The sequence below is a fragment of the Oreochromis niloticus genome, linkage group LG3 (assembly GCF_001858045.2).
Source record: "Oreochromis niloticus isolate F11D_XX linkage group LG3, O_niloticus_UMD_NMBU, whole genome shotgun sequence".
Classification (NCBI taxonomy): domain Eukaryota; kingdom Metazoa; phylum Chordata; class Actinopteri; order Cichliformes; family Cichlidae; genus Oreochromis; species Oreochromis niloticus.
Window position 1 is genome coordinate 7351189 of NC_031967.2, and position 24888 is coordinate 7376076.

Here is a 24888-nt window from a genome sequence, read left to right on the forward strand (position 1 = left end):
TTTCTAATATGTCTTATTTATCAGGTTTCTAAAATAAAACTAACCTTCTACAATAACCCTAACTCTGGATAGGTCAGTAGTGACATGATGACATTCATATATATATATATATATATATATATATATATATATATATATATATTACCATAAGTTACCAAATGCTCACCAAATGGTAAAAGCTTATATACTGAATTTTTACATTCAGCTTTGCATCTTTTTTCTGTTCTTTTCTATGCGGGTCAACAATGAGACAATTTTCAACCAAACACCTTCAAGGGTGGTATGGCTTACAAAGAGCTGTCTCTCTTCCTTGACAGTCTGAAGTCATGTCACAGTAATGTGTGTCCTGTTCGAGTGTGGATAGAAATGTCACGTCTGTGTTCACACTGCTGGACAACAATGTCTTTCGGTTATTGAAATTCAACAATATTTTTTAGTCAACAATGTCAGATACGACTACTCTGCTTCATTTCGCTTGAAAGAAAATTATGCTACAGTAAATATGACATTTTAATAGAACAGCTAGTAATATTACCATCACCCACTGACAGAAAACCAAAGGTTTTGTTGGTATAATCTACCAAAAGGATACAGGTTGTATACATATTAACATCTCCTGTCTGCATCAATTACTACTCACTCAGTTAAAGCCCATTTGGCCGTAAGAGTGTTCAGTCTGGTATTACTGTCTGGAAGCAACAACTCCTGAAGGCTCCCTTTGAAATCTGTCAGAAATTATGCTAATTATGAGCTACTGCATCTCACTAAGAAAGTTCAGCAAGCATTCCTGTAAACCCACCACTCTGTAAAAAACACGACTTGAGACTTGTTAGGGTCCTGGGTCATTTGACCCAATGTTCTCAGTTCTTCTGTTTTCTTGTCATGTTGTATTATGGTTTATGTTCATTTAGTTAGTCTTAAGTTTATTCTATATTGCCTAGGTTGCATTGTTTTAGCTCCTTGTTTATCAGTGTACTGTTCTCTCTATGTGTTAAACTCCCTGAGTGTGAACATAGATAAACAGCCAGCCAAACTCCTTTTCAAGAGCCAGGAAGGTGAGCGTACTTGCTCCTTTAATGACTCCAAACATAGCAATCATCTTGCACTGACATCATTGAACTGGAGTGAAACTAGAAAAACACATAATACAAACTCTTAATCAATTATCATATAATCAGCAGGTAAATATATTCAGTCACTTACACAGGAGACTATGAAATAAGTATACTGTAGATATACAAACTGATATTACTACAAAGAAAAACAAGCAGGTAGTGGGTGAGCGTACACTTGTATCATTAGCTCAGAAGCTGCACCCTTTAACTGCACTTCAAAGAAGGTACAAAATAATGTCTCAAAACACCATATTATTAATTGCTTAATATACAAAGAACTGACAGAACTTACGACTATTGCTTTCTGAAGGACTCCTTTGAAGGATTGCTTTGGATTCCACATGAATGATTACACAGGTGTAGCCATGCTTTCCCACTGTTCTCTGCCCTTCCTGCTTCCTGTCTATGCGCATGTCAAACTAAAAGCCTTCCTGTCTATCCAGATGTCAAAATAAAAGATTCACAATTTTCCAATGTATAACAATAGAAATACACTTTACACTTATTTGTCTCATTAGCATATGAACATATTGAAAACAGAACACTCCCCGTCTGGCATTCCCAAATATGCCACTTTGTGCTTAACTGTCTTTGGTTGACTTCTGACTCTCGATTGATAAGAGCAAAATAACATCACTTATAGGCCTTGAGAAAGTCTTTACTTTGTCTTGTGATGTTGTTCTGACTTCCACTTTGCGCACCTTCCCATCACTACTTGGAAAGGTGGTAGTGACCAACCCCATCGGCCACTCGTTACGAGATGACTGCTTCTGTTTGAGCAACACTACATCACCCACTTGTAAGTTGCGACATGCTACTTGCCACTTGCGTCTTGGCTGCAGAGTGTGTAGATATTCATTTCTCCATCGGGTCCAGAATTCGTCAGCAAGTGCCTGTACTCGTCTCCACTGGCACTTCAAAAGTTCTTTTCCAACAAACTCGCCAGCTGGAGGTGGTACACCAGGTTTCTGCGTTACTATCATAGCGGGAGTCAGCAGCAGTGGTGAAGAAGGATCGGAGGAGACTGGGATCAATGGCCTCGCGTTGATTATAGCAGACACCTCTGCCATCAAGGTACAGAGCACTTCATGAGTCAAGGAACTGTGTTTACCGTGAGACAACATGGAGTCCAGTATCCTCCTGGTTACCCCAATCATGCGCTCCCACACACCTCCCATATGCGAGGCATGCGGGGGGTTGAACTCCCATGTACAGCCGTGTTCGTAGAGGTATCTCAGGATCTTGTCTTGACTCTGATCATCTTGTCTTATTCCTAATTCAGAACATGCTCCAACAAAGTTTGTACCACAGTCTGACCTCAGCTGCTTCACAGGCCCTCTTAAAGCAAAAAGTCTGCGTAGTGCATTGATGCAGCTACTTGAGTCCATGGACTCAATGACTTCTATATGCACAGCCCTGGTACTCATGCATGTGAAAAGGATCGCCCATCGCTTACTCTGAGCTGCTCCACCTCGGGTTCTTCGGGTGATTACCTCCCACGGACCAAAAACATCCAACCCTACATATGTAAAGGGAGGAGACATGCTCAGACGTTCTGGGGGAAGGTCGGCCATTTTCTGGACTTCCAGTTTTCCTCTCAGCTTTCGGCAGACAATACAGGAATGGATTACAGAGCTAATCAACCTTTTGCCAGCAACAATCCACAGGCCTTCCGCTCTGATTGCCCCTTCTGTAAACTGTCGTCCTTGGTGTTTTATCTTTTCATGGTAATGGGTCACTAGCAATTTGGTCACATGACTCTGTTTTGGAAGAATGATTGGATTTTTCATTCCAAGACTAACAGTGGAGTGTTTCAGACGTCCACCAACCCGTAAAAGACCGTTGTCCATGAAAGGGTCCAGCTTGAGGATTGTGCTTGTCTTTGAAATTGCTCTATTCTCTTGCAGTGCAACATACTCTTCAGGATAAGCGTCCCTTTGGACCAACCTAAGTATGGTCAGCTTTGCTGCCTCCAGTTCTTCTGGAGTATGAAGTTTGTTGCACATATGCCATCCTCTACAAGTATTTGGGGGGTTGGTACTGAATGATTGAGTCTGGTGGCTCAAGAAGGCAACTGCTCTCAGTAAAGACCTCCAGGTGGAGAAGCGTTGGAACCTATTTGAAGTCAGCTTACCCTCGGTTATATGGGTAGCACAGGATGTCAGCTGTGGTCTTACCTCCACGTCTGTATCTGGTTCGACCAGTTCAAAGGGCTCAAATGTTTGAGCCACAGGAGGCTTGTGAAGAAAATCTGGACCTGTAAACCACATAGTCTCTCCAAGCCGAGATGCTGGGACCGATCTGGTGGCTAGGTCAGCTGGATTCTGATCTGTTGGCACGTAGTGCCACTGCTGAGGAGAAGTTGTCTGTCGAATTCGGTGAACACGATTGTGCACATACACATAGAATCGTTTAGAATCATTGTGGATGTATCCGAGAACCACCTTGCTGTCACAGAAAAACTTCACAGTATCAGGTTTAAGATCGAGTTCCCTGAGGATTAGTTCTGCCACTTCGACGGCCAGCACTGCCCCACAGAGTTCCAGGCGAGGGATTGTGGGCTCTGGTTTAGGAGCTAGCTTGGCTTTCCCAAGTACAAAGCCGACTCGACACTGTCCATCTGTAGTGATGACTTTCAGGTAAGCTACTGCTCCTATGGCCCAGTTTGAGGCGTCAGAAAATACACAAAGCTCAGTATACATGGCAGTGGAGAGGGACTGTTGTATGTAGGCACGAGGAAGCTGAAGATTACTTAAATCCTGTAGTGATCTTCTCCATGTTTCCCATTCATTTAACTTGTTTGTGGGAAGTTCTCTATCCCAGTCGCATATGTCAGCTGAAAGTTCCCTTAGTAGTGCTCGTCCTCGGATGGTCACTGGAGCGGCCAAGCCCAGTGGGTCGAAGAGGCTGTTAACTGTCGATAGCACTCCTCGGCGAGTGAAGGGTTTATCGTCAGCTGCAACCTTGAATGTGAAGGTGTCAGAATCTATCCTCCAGCACAGACCAAGGCTTCTTTGCGCTGGGAGAACTTCCTCATTTAGCGCCAAGTCTTTTAAACCTGTAGCCAGATCTTCAGGGGTGAAAGCCTGCATCACTTTGATACTGTTCGAAGCAATCTTATGCAGTTTAAGATTAGATTCTGCCAGTGATGCTTGGGTGCGCTTGAGAAGGTCAATAGCCTCTGCTTCTGTCGAGAGAGAGATCAGTCCGTCGTCCACATAAAAGTGTCTCTCCACAAACTGGCGTGTGTCAGGTCCGTATTTGTGCTCACCCTCTTGGGAAGCTCTTCGAAGTCCATATATAGCGACTGCAGGTGAAGGGCTATTCCCAAACACATGCACGCGCATGCGGTATTCCACTACTTCCTTTGTCAGGTCATGATCTTTGTGCCAAAGAAATCTTAGATAATTTCTGTGGTCCTCTCTCACCATGAAACCATAGAACATCTGTTGGATGTCGGCCGTCACAGCAACAATGTCCTTTCTGAACCTGAGCAGCACGCCTAACAGGGAGTTATTTAGGTCAGGGCCTGAGAGCAGGACGCCATTAAGAGAAATGCCACTTTCTTGTGCACTTGAGTCAAATACCACACGTATTTGATCGGGTTTTTGGGGGTGGTAGACCCCAAAAATGGGTAAATACCAACATTCTTCATGTTCTTGGAGAGAAGGTGCCTTCTCAGCGTGCCCATTTTCAAAGAGCTTCTTCATGAACGCAATGAACTGCTCTTTCATTTTAGGATTTTTGCCCAATGTGCGATCCAGAGAGTGGAGACGAGACAAGGCTTGAGGACGGTTGTTTGGTAGGCGTGGTCTGGGCGACCTGAATGGCAGAGGAGCAACCCAGCTGTTTTGTTCATTCTGACAGAACTCCTTCTGCATGATGTTCAGAAAGCTCTCATCTTCAAACGACAAAGCGGGTTCGTTATCACACGTTTGTCTTGTGAATACGCTTACCCCAAGTTTTTCCTCAGCAGGCACGTTGATGGAGCCATAACTGGACAGGAAAGGGTGAACATTGGGTCTTTGCTCCCCGCCATACGCCAACTTTTCTTTCACAGATATTTCATTCTGGCATGGCACCATGAAAGATGGACGTCCATTCGGCAGGACACTAGTCTTATAGACAGCTACAGTAGGCTTGTGTGCCCTGTTGATGCAAACTTCCCCAACTATCACCCATCCCAAATCCAACTGCTGGGCAAAGGGAGCATTGTGGGGGCCGTTAATTTGTTGCCTTACTTTGTGCACACGAATGAGATCTCTTCCCAGTAAGATCAAAATCTGTGCTTCGGGATCTATCTCAGGAATGTAAGGCGCTATGGGCATCAAGTGGGCATGGGAACCCGCAACCTCTGGTGAGGGGATTTCAGACCTGTTGGTCATGATGTCATTACATTCAATGAGTGGAGGCAAGTCTAAGCACACTTCACCATCTAAAGCCTCAATCTGGAAACCGACTGCCTTTCTCCCTGTCATCTCAGTAGTACCAGCGCATGTCTTCAGCAAGTATGGGGAAAGGTTGCTAGTGATCCCAAAGAGTTGGAAAAACTCAGATTTGGCCAGCGAGCGATTGCTCTGGTCATCAAGGATGACATACATCTTGACTGAGCGCTCTCGTTGTCCCTTTGGAAAAACTCGCACCAGGCAAATCTTAGCGCACGATCGTTCAAGGAGACCATCTCCACAGACTTCAGTGCACTTTGAGGTTACCTCTGTTGTGGAGTTGTTTCGCTGGTCTGTATCTGACACTGATGCAGGAGGCGACACTTCTGGGAGAGTAGTCTCCGGATGAAGAGCAGTGCAGTGCTTATCACTCTCACATTCATTGCACTGTAGGTTCATGTGACATTCCCTTGCAACATGAGTAACTGAGCAGCACCTAAAGCACCGTCTGTGGTCCTTTAATAACTTCTTCCGTTCCGTGAGTGGTTTCGCTTTAAAAACCCTACATTTTTCCAGAGGGTGGGGTTTGTTGTGAAGTGGACAGTACTTAGCAAGATCATTTGTGCCTCTGCCATCTGTTTCTTCTCTATGTCTGGAGCTTGGATTAGCTACTGTAGACACATTTGTCTTTCGAACGGCTATGGCAGTTCTCCCACCATCATGATTTGCCATGGGTTTTTCATTTCGATTATAATAACGGCTGCTGTTTGTCAAAACAAAACTAGGATCGTTTCTAGCCTTGGCTTCACTGTTGACAAAATCCACAAAAAAGGCAAATGGGGGAAAACATACCCTATGCTGTTCTTTATACCTTGAACCAGCGGAGAGCCATTTCTCTTGCAGGTTCACTGGCAGCTTTTCGACAATGGGGTTAATGCCTCTTGGAGTATCCAAGTAACTAAGACCTGGTAGATAACCATCTTCCTTGGCTGCCAAAAGCTCCATCAGTAGGTCACTTAATTCCCTTAGTTTTATGTTTTCTCTCAACGTGAGACGAGGGAAGCAGTCCAGTCGCTTAAAGAGAGCACACTCTATCACTTCTGGGGTTGCATAACATTCTTGAAGTCTCAACCATGACAAATTAAGCGCAGCTTCAGGGTTAGTGATATGAGCAGCACGGATCCTTTTTACATGTTCTGATGATTCCTTGCCAAGCCATTTTACTAGTAGATCTAACTCTTCACTGGCTGTCAGCTCCAAATCCTGAATGGTGCTGACGAAGGATGACTGCCAAGCTCTGTAGCCTTCTGGCTGATCATCAAATTTAGTGAGACCTGCGGTTACTAATTCCCTGCGTGCCAGATACTTTGCAAAGTCTAACATGCCTGTAGATGGAGTCTGAGAGTTTTGCTGTATACTGATCCTTTGACAAGTATCTGAATGCCGTATGTGTGGACTGCGTTCTGAAGATGCCTTACAAAAATAGCGAGGGCTCAATGGAGTGAACTGAGGTGAGAACGGCTGCTGTCCTGTAGTTGGCTGATGCTCACTTAGCTGTGAGTAACCAGGGTTTGTGGATAGAGTGTGATATTCTACGTTGGATTCTGGGAGTTCTTGTTTTGTTGACAGCGATGCTTTCTTAACATAGATGGGACTCAGTGTGGCTTGAGAATCTATGGCAGGTTTAAAACTGATTCGAGCTTGATCTTCGAGGTATGCCTCAGTTTGCTGTTTGATGGACAAAGGTGAGATGCCACTCCTGTTGCTGTGTATATCATCACAGTCTATGCCTGCTGCTGCTTCTAAAACCTCAGCCTCAGCAACAGCAACGGCAGCTGCTTTTTCAAGTTCCAATGCTTCTAGATCTGCCTCAAGAGTAGCCTTTTCTAAATCCAACTTGGCCTTTTGTTTTTTTATTTCGAGCTCCCTCTGTGCAAATGTGGCCCTGGTGCGTGCAGCTTCAGCGATAGCTCTGGCTTTTGCAGCGGCGCTGGCTACTGAATGCTTTGAAGAAGAGGTGCGCTTGGAGCTGGAAACCGATGACACTTTGTCGTCCATTTTGGCATCCATAACTATGCTGGAGAATCCCTCTGACGAATATAGTCTTTCACTGTACTGTTCTCTCTATGTGTTAAACTCCCTGAGTGTGAACATAGATAAACAGCCAGCCAAACTCCTTTTCAAGAGCCAGGAAGGTGAGCGTACTTGCTCCTTTAATGACTCCAAACATAGCAATCATCTTGCACTGACATCATTGAACTGGAGTGAAACTAGAAAAACACATAATACAAACTCTTAATCAATTATCATATAATCAGCAGGTAAATATATTCAGTCACTTACACAGGAGACTATGAAATAAGTATACTGTAGATATACAAACTGATATTACTACAAAGAAAAACAAGCAGGTAGTGGGTGAGCGTACACTTGTATCATTAGCTCAGAAGCTGCACCCTTTAACTGCACTTCAAAGAAGGTACAAAATAATGTCTCAAAACACCATATTATTAATTGCTTAATATACAAAGAACTGACAGAACTTACGACTATTGCTTTCTGAAGGACTCCTTTGAAGGATTGCTTTGGATTCCACATGAATGATTACACAGGTGTAGCCATGCTTTCCCACTGTTCTCTGCCCTTCCTGCTTCCTGTCTATGCGCATGTCAAACTAAAAGCCTTCCTGTCTATCCAGATGTCAAAATAAAAGATTCACAATTTTCCAATGTATAACAATAGAAATACACTTTACACTTATTTGTCTCATTAGCATATGAACATATTGAAAACAGAACAATCAGGTTCCCCTTGTGTCCTTGTGTCTTCTTTCCTTTTTCTGTTCCCATGTTCTCCTCCTTATGTTTAATTCCATGCCTCCCCTGCCTGTCATGCTTATCCCATGTTTCCGTCATATCATGTCTCTCCTCTCGCTCTCTCGTGCTGTCTCGAATCATTGCTCTTCGCTGTCTCTCTGTGTGTTGTCTCCGTTAACTGTTCCTGTGTCCCCTTCGTTATCTCCTCCTGTTGCCTCCTTAATCCATCTAGCTTCCCTGACTGTTCTTTCCTCTCAGCTCCCATGTCATGTTGTAAGTTAGTCTGCGTCTTAGTGTTTCCTGTTTTATTTTGACAGTCTTGCGTTCCATGTTCGGTGTGTTTAGTTTTGCTTCTGCTGTCTCGTTGTGTCTAATTTGCCTCAGCTGTGTCTCCCATGTGTTTCCTGTTCCCTCGTCATTCCTGGTGTATTTAAGCCCCCTGTTTCCGTCTGTCCAGTGTTGCGTTCTCCCTCATTCCCTGCTGTCTGTTCTGTCTACCTGCCTGTCTGTTTAGTTCATGTGTATCCCAGTTTTTGTTTTGTTCTTTTGGAGTCCAGCAATAAAGCTGAGTTTCGAGTTCTGCCAGTGAGTCTGCACTTTGGATCCTTTCCTGCCTGCTGCACACAAAAAACACGACCTCAGACTTTGTATAAAGATGGAATAAATAATACAGAACATTTTAATAACTGGGTTTTGGAGATAGGTGGACTCATGCACCTACCAGCGTATTGTGTCTCACTTCTCTAGTTCTTACGCTAAGGAGAGGTGCTCATATTTTGTGTTTTTGAGTATCAGCTTCTACTTGCTGTTGTCTTGTGAAGCATTCCACCATATCACATAGTTACCAGCAACTACTCATTTCTTTACACAATGTCTGTTACAATCAAGTTGATTTTGACTTTGGCAAAATTCCCATACTGCCATTAGTCCTAAAGGCCAAAGCAGACAACGCTGCTAAGCTTTTCGTTTAAACTCTGGTCAAGAATATGAAAACTGAAGCTTAATTGGGATGCAGTATGTGTGAGTGATTTCGTCTTCTTTTGACAAATTGCAAGAGTGCATTATAAAGTCAGAGCCCAGTTGTCAAAGTGACAGATTTCTTACACGGATGAGAAATGAAGTCTAAGGAGCATGTTTTAGATTCATGAAGCCATTAGCCACTAATAGACAAATCAATTTCAAATCAAAAGTTCTGCCAACATAATGGATGGAAGTTAAGTTATCAGATGGTGTCAGAAAGTCAATGCTGGCCGTGATTAAAAACTAACAACTTGTCAGTATTATTTCTGATGAAGATTAAGGTCTGACCTCTTAAGAGTTAAGATTTTCTTTCTAGTAAGGCAACTTGAAAAACAAAACACATTCCTTCTTTTCGAGCAGCATTTATGTTCTTTCACTTTTTGTTGAGGAAAACTTAAACTTACATTATATTCCAACTTTCCACAGAACATTCACTGTAACATACAGTTTTTACCACCTGCATTGAGAAAGCCCACCCTACTCTTTCTCTCTGTCTTTCCTTTTTCCATCTTCAGCACGTTGCTTCTATTTGCTCGATCGATTCCTGCATCTCAAACAGTTGGTTTCGCAAATGAACAAGGTGTCACCAATGAGCATGGCTGGGATGACAAATAGAGCTGGGCACATGCACACACATTGCCTCCCACCTTCTTGTCACCCTCCTACTCCGGCTTCTCACTTCCTAACATTGCTAGGTGAACTGTTGTGGCGATAACTGCATGTTATCTATACACACAGGAAGAAAACCACCACAGCACATGTAGGTGGAATACACTGTCCAAGATAATAAAGATAGAAATGAGCCGTAGTCCTTGCATGACAAGTTTACATAGTAGACCCTTTCAAAACATAAAGATACAAAATGTTTATAGTTAGCATTTGTAGCTAGCACACAACCTACAGAAATAACTAGATGTTCTGTAAAAATATGGGATATTTTGAGGGGTTATAGCTGTGACAATATAAAAGTCATCAGTCTATGTCAACAGCTATAGCATAAGAGTTTTTGGCTAACGTTAGCCTGTTTTGTTGGATTTGGGGAAGTTATCATCATGTAGCTAAACAGCAAAAGTGTGATAGAAGTGTCATTTCACATTGCTGATAATATTTTTTGTTCTACATGCAGAACAGGAACAAAGATGCTGTTAGCATGAAGCCTGTATCTTTCTCTAGCAAGATATCATGTATATAATTATGTGTTCTTTGAGTAACATTCATGATCCATGTTTTAATGCTAGTCAGGTGGGAAAAAATTAAAAAGACAAAAATATTTATAATATTTTATAAGTGATAAAATTGATATATGAGATTGCAATTTCTGCTCACTCCCAGAATTATGAATATAAAAAATCAGACATTACTTCCTGTTATTTCAAAAGCTGCCTCTATGAAACACAAGCTATCCTTTGGTAGCAGTCCAGCCGCTGGTTTGCACTGTACTTTGCCTTGTTTTTGCTGATTCCTTTAATACTTTGACATCCTGGGAGTAAGACAGGCTCAAAATTGATAGTAGCCATTAAAAATAATATTCTGCCCTCAACAAAATAACAAAGACATTTGTGTGTGCATGTCCCTGATATCATTATAAGCTGTATTTGGAGAACACCAGTAGAAGGTCAGAACAATCAGGCTTTAGCTTTTGCTTCATTCCTTCTCTCGCTCTCTTTTTTCCTGCTTTCACACTTCAAACTGTTTTGTTCCTTCTTATCCTCCATCAAAAAGAGCTTTGCTTATCACATGTATAATATAACTGTTTGCATGGATAGCGGAGGCATCCCATTTCATCCCTCTTTCTCTCCGTCGTTACATTTGAGTCGCTTCTTTCCCTAGCAGCACAGAGGACACTGCTAGATTAATCAAAAGTCTTTTGAGGGAGGGAAAAGAAGAAGAGGGGAAGGGAAATGAAGGGGAGGCCGTTGCCAAATCAATCCTACAGTCAATTTGAGGCTTGAGATCATCTACACAATAAATAAACAAGGAGAAAGTAGAGATGGGAAGAGGAAAGGGAGGGGTGGCTCAGCACAGGGAAGCAGGAGCAGGACACAGAGTTAAGCTGTAAGGAGGGCCTCTGCAGGCCTGCACTCTGCGCTGCTGCTCTGCAGTGTTGCATTGTGCAGCACAGTTGGTCTCTACAGGAATGAGAAGAGGATTACAGTCATCTGTGAGAAGTCACACAGAGTTTAACTTATGGACAGCTGCGCTTTATTTAGTTTCCAGTCTCAGTGAAGCTGGTTGGATAAGAGCACTGTCATGAGATGTTGATGCATCTAAAACTGACTCATTCCAAGGTTATGTCTAAACTATTTCTTACTTATGTTGAACAGACTAAAGAATGCATAAACGGTAACAGGGCTTACAGAGAAGCTGAGCTACTGTGAACGAGTTATGTTCTTGCATTTGAGATCCTTACGCTATTAAGATTATAATGTTCCTGCACATGTTCCACTCATACCCTTCAGTTATGAGTTATGTCGATGGTCACAGAGTAAATCGAGGGAATTTACAGATACAAGTTTTCGTCAATGATGACACACAATGTGAGCTCAAATGATTCATGCATCTCAAACACTGTAAGTCGTCCAGACTGTTCCATAACTAGGCTAAACTCCTATAGGCTGAACCAGTTCATTCAAGCAAACATACAAATGAACTTGCTGTTTGCATGCAAGATAAAACTAGATTAAATGATTTGTCTCCAGCAGTAAGTAATTCTCAATATTTTCACCCATCTGTTGCTTTCTAACATTCCCCTTTTCACCTCACATCCCTCTTTACAGTTATTTAAAGTTCCCTGCTGCTTAAAAATGTGCCACACATAGATGTTTGACCTTCTCTGTGTCTATAGATATTGATTTTGTGACATCACCAGTGGTTGAGAAGCCAGTCACGGCTCAGTATACGACTCGGGTCGGTGTAATGTGGCATACATACGCTCAGATGCAGGTGACATCTAAAGTTCAGCAGTTAGAAGTTTTCACATGAATAGCATTTGCATATGATGCTAGATTTTCCAGGGGGCAGGCATTTGAAACTGAAGGAGGTTTTAAGTAGAATCATTCTACCTTTAGCAAAATGGTCAATTTACCAGTGCTGTAAGAGATAAGAGCAGATAAGTAACTCACCAATTATCTTGGCTATAAAATATTTTCTAAACAAAATACTCAGTTTTACTCTTGTTTTACTCTGATTTTAGATTATTGTAGCTTCTTTTTTTCTGTACAGTGTTACTTACCACTGTAGAGCAAGAGGATCACAGAGACACACTGCTGCCTGCCTATAGCTGTTGTCCATTCGCTGTGCTACCTATTGTAATAGTCGCAATTGTGTGGTGTCTCCTTGGGAAAAACTAGTTTAGTGTTTAGTGATGTCGCAGGTGTGCACCACTGCTAACTGTGGAGTGTGAGAGAAACGTTCTTGCACATGGACGCATGGACCTCATATTTTTAACTCCCTAACTCAAAGTAATGTTACGGGTTGTATGAACACTGCTATCTTCATGTATGATAAGACAGTCCAAACAGGCCTTGTAAGGCTGGTGAAGAGTGTGTTTATTAAAGGACAAGCAAAAGGACAAGCATAGTGGAATTCCCACTACCAGTGTGGTCGTGAGGAGGAGTCACAGAGGAGCTGAAGGTTCTCCCCACTCACAACAAGTGAGAACCGGAATATAGCCTGGAATAGTAATCCAGGTTCTATCTTGTTAAAACAGAGAGGTACAGCACAGAGCTACATAACCATTCGTGTTTACATTGACAGCTAAGAACCCACACTGAGCACAGGGGGAACATGCAAACTCGACAAAAAAGGGACCCATGATGTTTTAATCCAAGCAGTAACCTCCTCCGCTGAAAGATGAAGCCAATGGTTACATGACAATTCTGGAGTTCTTGGTTGTTTACACAATCAAGTCAGTTCCCAAAGGCTCTTATTTTAGGGATGAATCATCCCTAAAGTCTTTTTTGTCTTTGTTAAGATCATCCCCAGTCCTTCGATAATGTTGAGGTCCAGGCTCTTACAGTGTTTCATTCCTTGGTATGCTGCATTTGCACTGTTCTTGGGATCATTGGCATGTAAAAAATTAAAGCCGCTGACAATTAGAAACTTGTCAGATGGTAAAGCATTGCTGACCAAGAATTTGAGTGCTTTTCTGTGTTTATAATTCTGTCAGTTTTAACAAGATCTCCAACACCACTGGCTGAGATGCAGCCTGAAACCATGACACAGCCTCCACTGTGTTTAATAGTGGCGGTTGCTCTAGACGCTCCATACCTACTGACGTCGATTTAAACCAGAAATTTCATTTTAATTTTATTATTGACCGTAATCCTTTAATGTAACAAGTTTTAAAGGTAACGATATGTAGCAGTGGTAACCTACCACAGTACAACTGGATATGTTAACATGACTTTAAATAACGTGTATTTTTGCCCCGAGTTAACGTCAAGCTGTGAACTCTAACGTATTCGTGAATAATTCGTTATTATCTGGAATGATCAAAAGTTAAGCTGCACTGAAAGCTACTGGATGATATTCATGATCTTATTTAATTTACGACATTGTTTAATAACATTATACTTAAATCATGAAAATCCCAACATAGTCGCAAGAATATGAAATAAAGTCTTTTCCCGACAGCCCACTGCACTGGGATCATTAACGTGACACTTGATCTAATAAAGCTGCTGAAAACAAGTGGATTTGCATTGGCAACGAATGAAATGGCCTCTCTCCACTCGCACGTTGTCATTTGTGTTGGAAAGAAATGAGCTTTAATGGCTCAAGAGCAGATTAAATGACTTGCAGCTGAGCTTCACGCCTGATTTCCCCAGTGGTCGATGGCTCTGATGACAAGACAACTACTTTCACAGTCCTGTTATTTAACTTCCACCTCTTCCCCCTAGGCCTTCCTCTCCATAACTGATTTCTCTGTGCCTTTATCTGTCTTCCTTTCACTTCCATCCATCTTTTTTTTTGCCTCTCTCCTCTCTTTCCCTGGTGTTTTTTTGTCTTTTCAGCCCTCTTTGTCATGAATTAACATCCTTTTTTCTTATCTTACTGTTTTTTTTACACGTCTCTCCATTTTTCTTCCTTATTTGTTCCCTTTCAGTTCCCCTGTTGCCTCTTGTCATTCTCCCCATCCTGTGAAACCAATGCTCTCCCATCCGCGTCCATTCATCTTTGTCCTGTTTTACCCTGCAGCCTCATCTGTCTGGCTCTTCATCGCTCTCTCTTCTTCTCGTTTGGTATTCTTCATGCTCTTCTTCTCATCCTTGTGAGCCCACTCTGCTACTCTTTCCACCTTTCTCCTCGTCTGGCAGATGGAGCTTTTGCTTTCAATGTTCACAGCTTTTCCTCCTTGGACGCTTCAGCTCTCACACAGAGCTGAGCTTCCCTCATCTGCCTTTCAAGCTTTTTGCCTCCCTGCCCTCTGCGCAGGAGAGTTATCGAGCACCGGAGAAAAGTTACAGAAAAAAAGAGCAGACTTGTTCCAGAGTGCAGAGCGAGATAAGTAAAATTTCCTTCCAACTGTGGGAGATGGTAATTACAGTGGATAAAAGCCTGGGAATCAAGTTCCTCCTCATGGCTTCCCGATGTACACGCTGAGAGTCAATAGCTTTCATCTATCTTTCTCTTGTGTCCATTTTTCTTCCATTTTCTCTGCGTCCATCAAACTGACTCCTTCTGGGATTTTTGCTTTCTTCGTCCTCCGAAAGAAATCAAGATCAATCCCTCATGACCTATCCACAGAATTTATTCTCTCCCTTCTTTCTTTTAGGGTATTTTAAATCTTCCTTTGCTCTGTCACCTGTCTCATATTTTGTACCAGTACTGATATCAGGTACACGTGACCTTTTGACACACTTTTGAAATGGACCGAGGCCATTTATAAAAACACAATGTAACTTAAATGTAGCCACAGTTGTTTGGCAGCAGTACAGTCAAACCACTCAACTGCAAATTCTTGAAGAGGCACATTATTCAAGTTACAATTTTATCAATAACTAAACACTGTTTACGTAGAAAGCGATTTACTCATCACCCCTTGATTTGGATTTAGTCCTTAGCATCTTTGGGCGAATTGGTAACCATCTGACATTTCCAGCACAGACACATGTCAGTTACCAGCATTCTTTGCTCCTTTGATGGGACTTTCAGTTGGTCAGGAACAAATAAAACACTGAAAAAAGCCAAACAATAACATTTTTAAGTTATCTAAGTGAATTATATATCATGTTTAACCTGAGTAGCAAAAGACTGCGGGGGGTCTGAAAACGATGTGCCGGGGGTTCGGTGTTCTCGCCGGCTCTAGTGAACCTTGACCTCCCGGTCAGCTATCAAGGTGGTGGGTAACAGACGTCTCCAAAAACGTCAGAGCACTTTTACAAATATGTGATGTTTTGATAGATCGAGCAGATATTTGAAGTTTACACAGCTACATTCACACCTGAAAATAACTCAAACGACCCAGAAAGAGTGATATTAAAAATAAGTAGCTGCCGCCATTGTTTGAAACTGGAATTGGCTGAGTCGCGCTATGAATTCTGGGATAGCTATGATACCGGAGACTGCTCCTTCTTCTTCTTTGGCGTTTAACGGCAGCTGGCATCCTTGTAGATGCATTGCTGCCATCTTCTGTTTCAGTCCGTTATTACACTCTTAAATCCTTCTACTTATTCCTGTGTCTTTCAGGATCTTACAGAGCTTCAAACGACGCGTCGACTATTAATTAAGTCATCGACGAATCGTGACTACTCGACTAATTGTGGCAGCCCTACTAGATGTAGAATTATTTCCCATCTCTTTACAACTCCTTCTTTGATCCCCATACCACTGTTAATATTTGTTGACTGTTTTGAACATCTACATTTAAATCTTAATTTTGAAAGAAAATGCTAATCATTACAGAAATAATTAAACTTTTTTAATGGTCATCTTAACTAAATTCAGAGTCTCCATGAACTTTTATGTTCAAATGAACAGAAAGTTTAAAAACTCAAGAATCTGCGTTGCGCTTAAACAAATTTTCAACCAACTATGAAGCGTAATTGATTTTTATTAAAGTGGCTAAGACATGCCAGAGCAACACACAGTATAGCAACTTCATTTCCATTGAAAAGATAAGTAATTCTTAAACTTGCTTCTCTTTCCTCCCCTCTTTCCTCTCCCAGCTTTATTATATAACAGCCTGGAAGAGCCAAGAACAGGCAAGGAGAGAGGAGAGGAGGAGCAGAGGGGGGCAGCTCCTCTGACCTCCCACCAAAGGGGGGAGACACAGTGATTGAGGAGCCATCAGCTGTATGCCAGCTGCTCCTCGTGCTCCCCATCACTCCCTCCTGTCCCTCTGCCTTTTTCTCCGTCATCCTCACGTCTCCCCCCTCCTTTCGTCTCACTCGCTCTCTTCCTCTGCCAGCCCATCTTGTCTCACTGGTTCAGTTTGCTCTGGCCCGTCTTCCCTCTGTGATCCTCTTATTCTTTGTTTCCACCCTTCTCTCACTTGCAAAAATATAGTGTGCTTTGGTGACAGCTTCCTCTGTCACCTAGTTAAGAAATCCCTGAAGCCGCTTGCTTTAAAAAAGTGATAAAAGTATTCCAAGGCCATACAAAAGCCACTCTTGTCACTTTTTGTTCTATTACATCCCCTCAGGGCTTCTGTACCTCTTCCCAGCTTTTTCTTTCCCTCCATTTGGCTTTCCTTTCAGTGTCCTGCCTTCCTGACACATTTGGGTCCAGGAGAAACAGAAGGTTAAGGTAGCTGCTGTAAAGCCTGGTATCCCAGGTAGAGAGGTGACAAGAGGGAGCCAATGGGCCGGGCTCCCTCCTGCCCCTTGGAGGTCGTTCACTGCAGCAGGTCACAGGCAAAAGTTTCATCCTGGAGATCAGCCGATGAGTATCACAGCTGGTTGCATGGGCCAGCACCACAGATATGAACTTCCCTGTTCCTCCCTTAATTATTTATCCCATTTGCTGCTGATTTGGCCTTTTTTTGGTGTTACACACTTTTGTGTTATACACTTCAGTGGGGTTTCATAATCACTGCTGAAACTGAAGCTGATGAGTGGTAGAAGGTGGCTATTGTTACATATAAGGGTTGATCTGTTTCAGATATAAGAAAATTACAAAATTACAAAGACTTTAACATCCAACAATTGACCCTAATCTTGCCCCTAAACCTGGGTTAAGGTTTGCTTTTGGCTCCATGATCAATAAGGATTTTTTTTTTTTTCTTTAAATGTTAGGCAGTGATTAGTCTATTTGCAAAGTCGAAATACATTAACTTCTTAAGATAGATCACCTGTAACCTGTGTAGAGTTTGGGATAAGGGGTACATGTTGATAGATGTAAAGTAAAAAGACTGGGAATGATACCTTCCTCTTCCTCCTCCTGCTACGGGGGGATCGTCCTTTGAGTTTACTTCATGTTTTATTCTGAAAGTTAGTTCCTCATATGCCGTTTCTAGTTTTCAGTTAGCTATTGGGAATTTTCCTAAACAAAAAATAATATCAGCTGTTTTTAAATGTATGTGTCAAGTCGGGACGCTGAGATTTATCTTACTCTTGCCACAGGCAGTGGTTCATGGAACTGACACTAAAGGATGCCTTCTGTGTACCTCTGCGATTCTGACAGCTTCTACCATCTATAGCATTTGATACCTCAGGAGTGAGAACAGACTGAAAGGATCTGAGAAGGCCAAGCACACAGAAAGTCCCAGTGTCACAGCTACTTCATTTTTAGCAGCGCCAAGAGAGAAAGTAACAATGGACAGACTGAACAGAGTTGGTAGAATAGAATGGCTTTTGGGCTCAGTGTGTAACCAAGCAGGTTACACTGCTTGGTTACTCTCTTCAGAGGTGGAGAGAATAAGTCAGTGAGGCTCTGAGCTGGTCACAAAAGCAGTAAGACAACAACTCTTCCTTCTGAGGCCGCTGAGGAGGTTTGAGGAGATTCTATTAATGCGACATCAAGAGTATTCTCTCTGGCTGTCTCTCTACACAGGTCTGAACTGCCAGCCAACCAGGACCTCTACACACAGTAGGAGGAAGGCTCAGCGGATCATCTTTGATCCCAGCCACATACTATTCACACACCTGCCACTGGGCAGGCAGTACAGAAGCATCCAGACCCACAGCAGCAGATTCAGTGACAGTTTCTAACCACATGCCTTCAGGCTTCTGAATTGTTGAAATAACGGAGAGTTTGCAGTTGATATTTTATGCAATCATTATACACACTGTATATGTACAGACCATTATCTCTGCACTAAAGCTGCTAAGGTATTTTTAGTAACCTCTAGTTATTCTTCCTCTGTGTTTTTATTATTTATATAGTGTTACTTAATGTGCAATATTTGCTTCTTTACAATATTGAGGGGGCTCTGAGTCTAAAAATTGTAATTGTCCATAGTGATTTGCGAGTGAGTTGCCTGTATATGACAATAATAAATCTTGAACCTGATAACAGCAAGATCAGGAAAGTCATACAACTCCACTGAACAATAACAGTGCCAAAAAAAAAAAAGCCGAATTCTAGACGCAAGTGAAACTGAGTTAAAGCAAAAGGTGTCTGTTTCTCGGTCACTTTGCATTTCATGGTCTGAATTTCCACACATTCTCATGCACACACACTAATACAGTTTATAAGAGTTCATGCTCACACAGCAATTTCTGCTCATTCAATGTTCTGTGCAGCCAGGTGGATGATTGTGTCTCTGATTGATACTCTATTTCACTGATGTCAATCTCTAGAAGACTGTTTGCTTGAATTAATAAATAATCTGAAAGTGCACAGTTTGGGTTTTGCAGAGCTTATCACATACCACCTTTGAAAATGTAACAGCTCAGGAAAGCCATGCACCAAATACTGGCATTGATGGAATTAGTGTTGTTATAAAATTAACCCCTGCAAACAAGTTGCGGTCTGACCTCCACCGACTGAAGTTTAATGCCACTGCATGCTAGGGGTGCTGTTACACAATGCTCGTCTTTACATCTGTCTGGGCATGAGCCCTGTTCGCCTTCAGATGTGCCCAGCGGTATTATGTGATCACTTCAGACAGAATGTTCAGCCGACATTTGCCTCAGCGTAGGTGTGCAGTTACATAAGAGGGAGAGGTGAGCGCAGATCTAATCACTTTATGGAGGTGTTTAACCAAGCTGCTTGGGCTAGAGGATTCATTACCTTGGTGCCAAACCAGCTTTCAGGGATAACAGTCCCGGGGATTGTTATATGGGAATCTGGAGAATCACTCTTCTGGAGAGTTGTCTTGAAATATTTCACTCATCGTTTATTTCACTAAATAAACACTTTATACTCTGCTATGTTTCCCATCAGCAAATATCATCCTGCCAAGTTACATAAGTTAGTCTCCAGGACAAATGCCAGGGGAAAACCTCACAACGAACACCTCAAGGTTAGATCCAGGTTATTCCAACCCAGTAACAATCCTGCTGTCACAAGTATTCTGACGTCTTAATAGAATGCTGAAATATAATCTTTGTACAGGGGAACCACAGCTGAGTGTCAACGTGTGATTTTCTCCCCTCCCTGTGTAGATTGTAAATCCCAAATTGTGCTAAGCTCATATTTTCCACCCAAACTGGTGTTTTGACAGAAAAAAGCTGCTGTGTTGCCACATCAGGGATTTCCTGTAATATAATATTGATCTCTTTGGAAAGGTTGGAGTCCATCCAGAGACTCTAGGGAATCATGGGATATGATGTTTTGAGTCATTAATGTTCTAGGTGATGCCCCTCGCAGGGTTAGGTGTGTGTGCACAATCACAAACTCAGCAACCAAAGAAGGGCAGCAGGTTTTTGTGTGACTGTTAAGAACTGTAGGTCCTCAATAAAATCTTCAGAGGGGTTATTTGATACCATTAAGTAGTTTTGAAATACTCTAGTTAGAAATTGAATGTAGGCATACTTCACAAAATAGTATTAAAGTGACGGCTTCGGGTTCGGATTTAAATAATTTGCACAGCGGGGTTGTGAAAAAAAATGATTCTCAGATATTTATACTAAAAATTTATATGCGGCTAGATAGTCTTAACATCCTCAGTTGACACGCAGCTTTACACAGCATCTGCAGGCAGCCCCTCGCTAGCAGCTGAACACATCAACAATAGTCAGTGTTCACAATACTGAACGTTGTTTCATGAGGAATTTCGAGAGGTCAGAGAATCTCCCATTTCACCACACTGAAGCATTAAACAGTTATCTAAATCATTAACCCAGCCAGCAAAGACATTACTGTTAGACTTTTAACTGTTAGCAGTTATCCAGTAGCCACATTAGCCATCTATTAAGTTATCATTGGGTAGCGGTTAGCAGCTATGGCTAACAATAAAACTATAACATTAGAGTTAGATAGGAAATGTCCTTTCCATAGATCGAGCGTGTTAATTTAACAGGATAATTCAGTTACAGTATTTGTGCCTTAAAGGGTGTTAAGTTTCTCTTAAAAACCATGATTGAAGCTGAGAAAAGTCAGACCAGAAAGACAGAAACAAACAATGGCTAACTTACCAACGAAAATCACCAGAAGCACAGCACTACCTCAGATAATGTAAAATTATGTTTTTGGAGGGGATGTTTTTCAACTACCTATGGTAGGACTACCAGGCTGTTGTGGCTTTGCATGGTTCTTCCACATGCTACAGAAGGGCCCCTATTTTTTTAAAGGAATAAATTGTAAAATTGTCAGAATGTCTTGTTTCTTCATACTTCAACCATCCAATCAACTGAACGACACCAAAGACGAGGCAGAAGCAGAATAAGCTGTTTGGCATTGGCAGAGAAGATTTGGCAAGTTTTTAATAGGTGCAACCCACATCTTTCAACCAACAAATGTATTTTCCTTACAAGTGTAGCCAGGTGGAAGGTCAATATTATGGGACATGCCACTGGAGGGCGCTGTTTCTTTTGGGGTACCTCTTGGAGCGCAAGGGATGATGGGGATCTACAGAGACATTCACAGAAGTGCTAGCTTGCATTGGTGTTATGTCGGTGTGCAATGCCGTTTTTCGCTGCGTGATCTGTTTTAAATGCAAAGTGTGGAACAGTTAAGACACCAGGAGTTGCTGCAACCAACTTCACCGTTCATCTCAGAGGGATCTGTATCCCGTTTTCTGCTGGATTAATGCACTGTATGTATTTGAGTTCACACTCGTATTATAATATCTCTGTGGGTAAGAGAGAAAATGTACCTTGTTAACTGTTTAATCTTGGCTCTGTATCTTAGCAGGAGAAGCCACTACAGTTATTTTTGCACTGCTAAGTTTGTTGTATTTCTGTATGGGTTTATATCAGTCACAAATTGACGCTAGACATCCTTGAGTTCCAGACACTGATAAAGTTGGGGAAATAACCTGCAGTAGCAGTAGGTTACCAGTGCACAAAGCTGTTACTGGATAAGAACTGTCTGTAACAATTTTATTTCTTTATTTTTACAACCTTTTTTATTTTCTTCTGAGCGCTTACTTTATCATTTAGATTAAAAGAACCCCAAAGATAATCTGTGTTCTGGGCTGGTTAATTTAGCCAGGCTACACAAGTGTCACCATTTAATAGGAAATAAACATGACTATAGGAGTTGTTGCTAAAAAGCATTTTTACAACAAAAAAATCATCTTGAAAGCTACTTGAAAAGTCAGTGATTAATGAGGATTTTTAATTGTGTAAAGACATCAGCCTCGGCAGATGTGCATGCATTAGAAAGCCTGTCTCCCCTTGAGCGATATGGCGGCAGCACTGACACGTTGTTCCAACGAACAGCTGTGACCACTGTGACATCGAGTCTGTGTGGTGATTGAACTGCCTGGATAGAACATTTAGGAGACGTCACATGACATCTACTTACTAGTGACAAAACACCAGAATATTAGCTGAGATTTCCTGCTACGGATTCTTCCAACAGCACATGGACCCAGCAGGTTAAAGACCCTTTAATCTTTCATTGAACTTTGTTGGAAATTTGCACTCTCACATATACCTACATAATTCAGGGTGTTGTGCCTGACACTGAGAGCACAACATGCACAGTGCAGTGTGTATACTCACAGATGAGTTATTCATAGGCACATAAGGCTTACAACTTGAAGGTCAGAATGACTGTAAGCAAAACAATTAAAAGCATGTCTTTGAAGAGCTTGATCAGTGCCAGAGATCTTCGGTGATATATTATGCAATGAGAATGAATCCCATTTGGCTGCCGTTCCCCTAGTCCACCTCGCCAAGTGTGCATGCATTTTCAGCCTGATCGATCCTGGTGCAAATCAAACCAGAAAGCATGGCAGGGTTTTCGTGCCTCTGTGTGCTCTCAGGATGTTAATCTGTCTTACCAGGAAGATCCCTTTTAAACACACTTTGGCATGGAAGCAGGGGAAACTCCTAGAGGTGCATGTACTGACTCAGGCATTAAATAGAACCCTTGTACAGCAACAATATCTAAGAGTCTGTCCTCCTTTACTTACAGAAGGAGCTGCTTTCGTCCTTTGTGCCTTCCATGGTGCCATCCGGCAGCATCTGGAGGTAGAAGCCGTGTCTGCAGTAGAGCCGCGTGACAATGCCCTTCAGCTGAGGCTCTGCAGAGCAAACACAATGTTAAACACGTTAACGTCCGAGAACACACATACACTCTCATCAGGTGACATATATTAATGCACACAGCTACCTAAGAGGCAGGTCTTAATATTTACCCAGCGAAACAGTCAAACAGTGAAGTGTGTGTACTCGTATATGCGTGTGTGACTGTGGCCTTCAACACGATTGATGGGACCTCGGCGTTGGGTAAAAACATGCATCTTTCACAGAGAGGCTCAAGCGAGGGAGGCAAGCTGTTCAAGATGCTTTATTGCGTGTGCGTTTTCGCATTCGTGCACGCGAGGCCTCGCAGCAGCACGTCACTTCAAAAGGTGACCACTTCTAAAACGCGTAGAAAAGTGTTAGAACTTAAAAAGAGGTCAGCTGTTTGAGGGATACTAAAGGAAAATATATCTATGAGAGCAGGATTTTTTATTTTTTATTAGTATTTTTGTCAAAAGATTTGTTTTAGACGTGTAGTAAATTTCACTGAGGTAAAGCCTTTGTGGTATATCAGCCCGAAACACTATTCTTGTTGGTTAGACTAGAAACTGTGGATCCTTGGGTGGCCACTCAAAACTGGCTCCTAGCAAGTTAATCCCCACAGAGCCACATATTAAGTTAAATGTCACCTGGTATGCTGTTGGTCTGTTGATTAATCAGTGGATATGTGTGCACTTTACTTACCATTCAATTTACTTTAACTCTCAAAGGTATTTGTTTTAGTTTGATATTGGAAAGCACTGTTTGCTAGCAGTGGTTGGTGCTGCCCTCCCAAAGTGCAGGGTAGGATTAGATGGCTAAATACTAACACAAGTTACTAGATCCATCCAAAAATTCCACATCTGTTTTTCCTCTCCGTCTTCTGAGCATTAATTGCTTTGGAAATTTAAATTCACTGGTTTTTGCAACATGACTGACAGTCGGCAAGGAACACTCTCCCTACATTTGTTTAGCCTGCTCTCAGCTACGAGCTGTATTGGACCAGCTGTCGCACTACAGATAAGTTGGCATGTCTTCATCTCACCTCATGCGCTCTGTTTCCTGCCTTTAACTGACTCACGCATGACTGAGGGGACTTTTTCGGTCCGAAGTGCTGAGGGAGACTAAATAGTGGATCAAAAGGAATGTCGGAATGCTGAAGTGTTTCCACAATCAACTTTTAATGAGGTGCATCAAATATAGATGAGGACAGAGAAGTATGGGGGCAGCTGGCAGTTGGCCCTCAGTTGACAGCAGGGGTACGGCGCGCGTGTGTGTGTGTGTGTGTGTGTGTGTGTGTGTGTGTGTGTGTGTAAAGGGAGAGAATGATAGAAACAGAGAGATTCAAATTTAAATCATCCCTTGAAGCACATGGGAAACAATGACGTAACACAAACAAACCTCACTAATCAAAAAAAGTCTGTTTTTTTATATTTCAGCCTGTCATAACTACTGTTTGCAGTTACAGAGCACTAAAGCATTCTGAAGTAAGAGCTGAATAAAGAAAAGAGGCACAATCTTTTTGGTCCAACACTAATGGATTCCTAAAAAAAAAACAGGAAAGCGTCATATCGACACAACTGACTTAGATACATCCTCTAACACTTGGAGCATTTTGACACTTGTAGTACATCTGCGATCAAAACCGATGCAGTGTGCGATTGAAATTATTTGTTTGCTTTGTGACTCAAACATCTTTCAGGAAATCTATGAATTGAAGCTGATTACTTCTTAAATGTTCAACCCCCTCTATATCTGTGAATTAGTCAAAAGACTTGTGATGTGTAATCCTTGCTTTCATGCCGACAGCGTGACACGACATGTTTGGAAGCTTTTCATTAGAGGCTCCGGCCTCAGCGGCGAGATTGAGTCGCTGTAACTACTAAAAGATAAGAGCTCATCCATCCAACGCTGGCTGACTAAACACAGAAGGTCAAACGCAGAGTGAGGTAATCTGTAATATCCTGAGTGTTAATCCCAAATTAAGCTTCAG

The 24888-nt window shown here is 42.1% G+C and overlaps 2 protein-coding genes across 3 annotated transcripts in view; both read right to left on the reverse strand.

The window, feature by feature from the left end:
• fgf11a (fibroblast growth factor 11a) overlaps positions 1-24888 on the reverse strand; it is a 102604-nt gene that overhangs the window by 34884 nt on the left and 42832 nt on the right. Inside the window, exon 3 of the mRNA XM_005455235.4 lies at positions 22805-22915. Coding sequence (XP_005455292.1) covers positions 22805-22915 — 111 coding nt within the window. The remainder of the gene's footprint in view (positions 1-22804; positions 22916-24888) is intronic.
• Positions 968-8222, reverse strand: LOC109196178 (uncharacterized). Of its 2 annotated transcripts, none has more exons than XR_003219036.1 (2): positions 1408-8222; positions 968-1130 (listed from the first exon to the last, which is right to left on the reverse strand). XR_003219036.1 is itself a non-coding variant. In XM_019349542.2 (2 exons), the coding sequence occupies exon 2, from the start codon at positions 7568-7570 to the stop codon at positions 1697-1699; it is 5874 nt and encodes a 1957-aa protein (XP_019205087.1). In that variant the 5' UTR covers positions 7571-7770; positions 8048-8222; the 3' UTR covers positions 968-1696. The 2 variants fall into 2 exon arrangements, 1 of the variants encoding a protein (XP_019205087.1); XM_019349542.2 differs by having other exon boundaries at positions 968-7770; positions 8048-8222.